This window comes from Rhinolophus ferrumequinum, chromosome 2 (assembly GCF_004115265.2).
Source record: "Rhinolophus ferrumequinum isolate MPI-CBG mRhiFer1 chromosome 2, mRhiFer1_v1.p, whole genome shotgun sequence".
NCBI lineage: Eukaryota > Metazoa > Chordata > Mammalia > Chiroptera > Rhinolophidae > Rhinolophus > Rhinolophus ferrumequinum.
In genome coordinates, this window is record NC_046285.1 from 104,061,673 (window position 1) to 104,068,521 (window position 6,849).

At 42.8% G+C, this 6,849-nt stretch overlaps 1 protein-coding gene across 1 annotated transcript; it reads right to left on the bottom strand.

Moving 5' to 3' along the window:
• Window positions 1-226: 226 nt before the first annotated feature.
• Window positions 227-6,001, bottom strand: HMGN1 (high mobility group nucleosome binding domain 1). The gene is made up of 6 exons (XM_033130740.1): window positions 5,845-6,001; window positions 5,491-5,523; window positions 5,376-5,405; window positions 5,242-5,292; window positions 2,185-2,313; window positions 227-1,057 (listed from the first exon to the last, which is right to left on the bottom strand). The coding sequence occupies exons 1-6, from the start codon at window positions 5,857-5,859 to the stop codon at window positions 1,010-1,012; spliced, it is 306 nt and encodes a 101-aa protein (XP_032986631.1). The 5' UTR covers window positions 5,860-6,001; the 3' UTR covers window positions 227-1,009.
• Between the last annotated feature and the right edge of the window lie 848 nt (window positions 6,002-6,849).

Genomic DNA, 6,849 nt, shown 5'->3' on the forward strand with positions numbered 1-6,849 from the left:
ACAGTCACTACTTACAAGCTTACTTCGTATGAGGAGTGAATAATGATTTCTTTCCCTTGCTTCAGAGGCACTAGACTGTTTCCCCATTATTAAATCAATTTAGTCATGAACATCTTCAAAGTACATTGTAGATGTTGAAGTACTACAGAAAAAGGAAATATTTCACTTTCATATCTTAAAATTTAAGTCCAGAATTTAATTCACATGCTTCAAAAAATTATTTCATAACCGAGATTTTATTGGTTGTTTTGAGAATAAGTACACAGACATTTCAATTTGTACACAATTCTTAACGTACGTACCAAAAACCTAAAAAGTCATGTAGTTGTGATTCTTTTCTAAAGTTATTCGTGACTTTCCAGCTTACAATTTGGAGGCTAATTTTCCTTAATAGAATATCAAGTATCAGTGTCTTCAAATGTTGATACGCTGTTACATCAAAATCCCACTAATTCACAATTTAATATCATACACACGACACACTCAAATTTTCAATCTTTCACAGCACATTAACAAAATGACTAGGAAAACTGGACTACCACGACCAAAGATGGTACCGAGTGCACAAAATCCTGACAGGGAGAGTCAAGATCAAGGAGTGGTTTTGTTTAGGAAACAAGTCTACCAAAAACGGGAATAGAATTCAAAATGTTCAAGACCTATTAAATGCACAACTGACTCTAAATGGCCATTTAATATGCTCTGTATTATAGGATATAAAAACTACCCCCATCTATGGAATGTTAAGCTGACACCCAAGACAATCAAATCTTCCCATATTCAATATCCCACTATTTTCTGGTTGTACCAAAAAATAAACAACCAGCAAATGATTTCACCTCTTAAAAAAAAGCATTTACACTTAAAAAATGGGATGAGGTGAAATTCCCTCCTTAAAAATGTTTCTAGAGCTACTAAAAAACTTGCATTTACAAAATAGTTGATAAAAATATTCCTCTGGATTGTACAAGAAGGGAGACAGGGACCATTGATAAGACATGGTATGATACTAATCAGACTTGGCTTCTTTCTCTCCTGCTTCATCAGAGGCTGGACTCTGCAAATCAAAGGAAAAATAATGATCAAACTTTTGGTTTCTGTGGTACTGCAGTAACTTTTGAGACCTTTAGCATTTAACACAACATACATTTTACTTATACATAACTAATAGTCCTGAAAAATAGCAGAGCCTCATTATTTGTAGATGGTGTATTTGTAAATTCACCTACTCATTAAAATTTATTTGTAACTCCAAAATTATTACTCAAGGCACTGTCATGGTCACATGCACACACAATGAGTTGTCCAATAAGCCATTCTCAGCTGAGGTTGCTCTGCCTTGTTTCAGCACTAATACTGTAAACAAGCATCTTTTTCAGTCTATTTAGTACCACACATTTCACATTTTTTTCCTGCCTTTTTTTTTTTGGACAACGTCAACAAGTGTAGTGTTGTCTAGTATTGCCAAGTGCAAGAATGCTGTGATGTGCCTTATGGAGAACATACACAGGCTGGATAATTTCATTTAGGCATGAGTTACAGAGCTGTTTCTGTTGGCCCTGAATTCAATGCTTGTGTTACTGACAACACGTATTAAACAGAAACACACATAAAATAAAGTTACTCGTATGTACTGATCGGTAGATGGAAATGTGAACGGAGCATTGCAGGAATCTAACCCTGCATTTCCCCACGCATTCACAGCAGCCTTACAGAACACAGCCACACGAGTAACAGGAACCAACTGCGGCTTGATGAATGTATTAGAATATAAACACACGATCACGCCCGTTCTATAGGAAGCGAGATGAAAGAGAAACTAGAATATTTGTTTAAACAAAGCCCTAAAGTCATATGAAAAAAAGAAAAATGAGTGTTAAACCACTTACTAGATTAAATTTTTTATATTAATGAACCCCATCCACAACATAGATGGTGATATCTGTTACTGGTGAAATTTTGAATGCATTAAAATTTTTTGTTCACTCACTTAAAAAAGAAGCCATTAATATATATTTTCAAATATGACCTAATTCATGAAAGTTATGTCCATCCATTTGGGGTTATGGTATAAAACATTCCATGTTATAAAAAATAAAAACGGTCTTATCTGCCACATAAAAGTATACAATTTATTATCTATGGTTTAGAGTCAAAAATCAACAACATACAAACATGCCCAACCTCCTCATTTTTAGTTTCTCCGTTTTCTGCAGGTAAATCTTCTTTAGTTTCTTGGTTGGCCACTTCGGCCTGCTTTCCCTTTGCTCCCCTTTTCCCTTTTGTTTGCACTTTTTTGTCTGCAGATTTCTCCTATGATAGAACAAGAGTATTTTTTAAGCACAGATTTTACACGACTAACATTTTCTGACATGCTATAGAGATCAAATCCACAATAGCTGCAATGTTAAGGCAAGGCGGTCATCACATGTCCAGCCTGAGTCACATGACACACCTTTCACACGAGCCTCCTTAAGGTACACACCCCGGAACCAGGACCAAGTATGCTGAGGGCAGTAACCGTGCTTGCCTATCAAGCTGCTCGTGATTAAACCTAAGGCCTGAACTACACTGCTTCTCCTTCACATCCTCAGTCACCCACCATTCTCTGAAGTTGCACTTGATAGAACAACGAGATCAAGAACAGTCGGAGGAAAAGCTCTTCCCGCTGTAAGTCCCAACCTTCTTTTAAGCATGAACAATAATCAAATTATCGAACAGCTACTGTTTTGACAAGACGTTTACCCTTTCAGTGAGACCATTCACCTGAAAAAAGCACCATGTTCTATGGTCAGGTTGACTATCCCGCTACACTTAATACCTTGATATCATATAATGAGAAATTAAAAGGATCAATTTTGAGTTTATCATTTTCATTTAGGTGTTTGAAGAATCTGAAAACACATGTGTTAATTACTATGAGTGACAAAATAGGTTTAAAATTTGAGGCATTTTAAAACAACATAAAACAATATTTTTGGATACCATCCATCAGTGGGGACAAAGCTTAACAAATATTTATTTAATGTAAAGAAAGTAGCAACACCTACATTAAATTAAGTTAGGTCGCTAGTAAGTTGCATAAAAAACCCCTATCAGTAGTGACCACACGGCCACAGAGACATGCAGGTAGACCTCAGACTTCAATGCTCAGGGGGAAAAATCAGTGCGATACAGTCTGTACCAATGGTGGCACTCCATACATAAAGACAGCATGATGACTACTAATTTAATAACTTTAGAATAACAAATTATGTAAACAAACATATTTAGGATAATGCTGCTACACACATTGCCACCACGAAATGTCACAATCGCTTCTATACTTAAAGACTATCCTTTTGCAATCCAATTTTTCATTAATTTCATAACCACTACCACAGTAACTTAAATATGTAAAGCCTTAAAAGTGAAAATAGAATATGCAATAGCCTGGACTAAAGTAATACTTTTAACAATTATTAGCTAGAAAGCTAGATGAAACAAATCCACATGTTTTCCTAATGTATGTTTCAACCTTAAAAAGATTCACTTCTAAGGAAATTGTACAAGTCAGAAGCACACACTGGAATACATGTTTTGAAAACAGCATGTCTATCCTGTAGTACGGTAACCTATACATCAAAAGCTTTACCTTCCGTTTAAGGCTTTAAGTGGATCAATTATGAAGACAAAGATGTATTACATAATCTAAAGGGGGACAAAAAGCCACCCCAAACCCCTTTTCCTTTGGGAAAACTGAACTGACAGGCTTGTTCCTCAAGGAACACTAACATGAAGACTTAAGCTGTTAGCCTTTCAGAGAGGAAGAAAAATGTTGATTACATTTGATGTCCCAAACTGGAGGTAAAATTAACAAAATTTTAGGGCAGATCAAACTACAGACAGAAATCAGTAAGGAAAGGAAGAACAATTTAAGAAGGAAATAGGCATAGTACTTCAGCCAATTGGTTTATTTTAAAAAAGCAAAGAAAAAACGATGGATAACAATAGTACACTGTTCCAGCCAACATTTTGCAACAAGATCTGCTATTTTTTTTCAGCCTTGGAAAGTTTCTGGGATAGTCTAACTTTGCGTAGAGAATTACTGCATTATTTTCTGCTGTGAGAAATTCTAAGCTGATGTATTATGCTTATACCTTCCTCCAACCCCCTTTTAAAAAGATCACAAAACAGAACTACTATTGAAGATAAATTAAAATTTTACACTCAGCTCCGTACAGTGTGTAAATACAGAGATGAAACAAAACCCTCTGGTTATGCAGTGCTAAGCTTCCACCTATGCTTTTAGGAAAGGGGTGATGGTAGTTCAGAATTTTTTTGGAGATTTCAAATTAGCAAGCTCTCACTTAAGTTTTGAGTGAACAGAAATTAATCACACCATGAATTCCCCTCAAGAACATGGTGAGCTTTGCAAGGGGAGGTTTCAATGCTATATCCAAATTCACAGTAACAAATGATTTACACATATTCGACTCATCCAACTTAAGTTTCCGAAAGTACATATCCCCAAGAACTTTATTCCAAGAGCTGCAATGTGAACAACGCAATCACCAATCTATTCCAGAGCAACAAGCATCACGTTATTTATGATTAACTTACTGTTAGGAAAAAATGATTTAGTGAACTCCTTAACACATAAATGCAAATAAAATACTTTTAGAATAGTTATGTTCTTGGAGAACACTACTTTTGATCTACTCACACACACGTGATCCCCTCTACCTTGGCCTGCAAACTTTACATGCAAAAACTTAACACATTCCTTTTCTCCTGGCCTCAGTCCTAAGCTTTGCTGTTATTGTCAAAAGTACAAGCATGCAACCAATGGACAACCATTGACCCCACAACGAACACAACACAAAGAATGAGTTTCCTTCGCAAGCCAATATTTAATATTTCTAGCCATCTTAAGTGTCCTACATTCTGCAGAAACATTACTGTGACATATATTGCCATAAGCTAGGATAACCATATCCATTATATTTTACCCAGAGAAGGAAAAAAAGTCTACTTATTAAAATATAAAATGTAAGTAGGTAAATACGATAAAATTTCGACTTCAGGAGACTAACATCTATTAATTATTGTGACATATTCAAAATCAAGATATTAGTCATTAATAGTATCACAAGTTCTTAGGGGCCCGAATGGCTATATTATTAGGGAAAGTCATGCGTTGCGTAGCACTGCTGCATTTCGAAGACACCACGGTCTCTTACTGTTAAGTTTGAAACCCACCTTTCCTGACGCCTTTTTGGGCTTCGTTTCCACTTTTGCAGGAGGAGGTTTCTGAAAGGCAAAGACAGCACTGAGTTTCTTCACTGGGTATCATCCCACGGAACAGAAACGGGTAAGGGGCTCGCTTTACTTACAGCTGACAACCTCGCCGACCTCCTCTTGGGCTTCAGAAGAGAAAAGGAAAGTGAGCAAAATGAATGATGCAGTTCAAATTGAACCCACCCCAAGGCCGAAGAGCAGGGCCCTTACCTCCTCCTTCGCTGCCCCCTCGGCGGAGCTGACCTGTGGAAGGAAGCAGACAGGCGAATGGGCGCAGCCCGCAAACAAAAGTGCCCGAGAGCCCAGCGCCCGCCCGCTCTGGAGAACAATGCCCGGCCGCGTGACGTCAGCGGCTTCCCGCCGCCGCGTTCGAATCTCCCACCAGGATCCTCCGACCGCCGAACCTTCCAGAGCTCTGCGCCCGCTGCCGCTGTGCACCCTCCTGCCCACCGCACGTCCCGGGGGCCCAGCGCCGCCGTGGATGCGGCAGGCCTGGACCTCGCGGGGTGCCGCGGTAGGCCTGGCCGGCGGAGGGGGCGTGTGCGGGCTGCGGTCCCCACTCACCTTCCTCTTGGGCATCGTGGCAGCGGGGCGGGCGCGTGCCGGAAGCCTGCGGGCCGCAGCGCGCCGAGAGCCTTCGCAAAGCTGGGTGGCTTGGCAGCTGCCGCTCCTCCCGCGCCCGAGCTGCTGGGATTCGCGACGGGGGCGGTGGGAGAACCGGATGGAACCGGATTGGGAGCCCGCCCCCTCCTCCCCCCGCGTCCCCCGGCCGCGGCTCCCCCTCCCCGCTGGGCGGGCCGCCCCCCGCCGCTTTCCATTGGCTGCCGGGCCCACTCCGCCGCAGTCCGCGCCCGAAATAGGTGAGGCTTACTGTCACTCGGCCACTGCGCCCCGCCCCCGCTCTCGGCGCCCCCACCCCTGCCCGCGTCTTGCCGGGCCCCAGACCCAAACGAGGGGGGCGGGCCCCAGAGGCAGCTCTTGCCTCACGGTAGTTTGAAGCGGAGCCGCAAAGTGCGGTCTATGCGCCGATTGGCGGGCGCCCGCCACGTGGTCCTTCGGTGATCCCACCCACACCTCTCCGGGATACGTGGGCGCATGCCAGTTTCCTGAACTCCTCAAGGATCAAGTCCCTCCGTTCTAGGGTGACTTGCGATGGAACGTGTATAGTTAGTCTGGTAGGCTGGGACGGGAGAGACAGTGGAGTCAGGTACGAGCCTATCGTTCCCACCTCAGTCGGCAGGAAAAGCTATCCGGTATCCCCAGCTTCGCAGGCCTGCGGGAAGCGGGTCTTGGTACGCAGGCGCTGGAAGGGAGGTCGTGGGAAGGAAAGCTGGCGAGGCGCGAAGCGCCACTGCGCAGGCGCGCGTCTTTGCGACGTCCCTGGACTGGCGGCTAGTGTGCCGCGATGCTCCCTTGCTGGGTTACCCTGGGGGTTCTCTCCTCCTAAGGAAACATCTTTTGATTACCCATTCCTTGAGGTGCCGGGGTGCAGGCGGGTCGACTCAGGAACGTCGTGGGTTCCTCAGTCCGGGCCCCCAACGTCCCCAGGACGTGTCCACTGGCAGACCC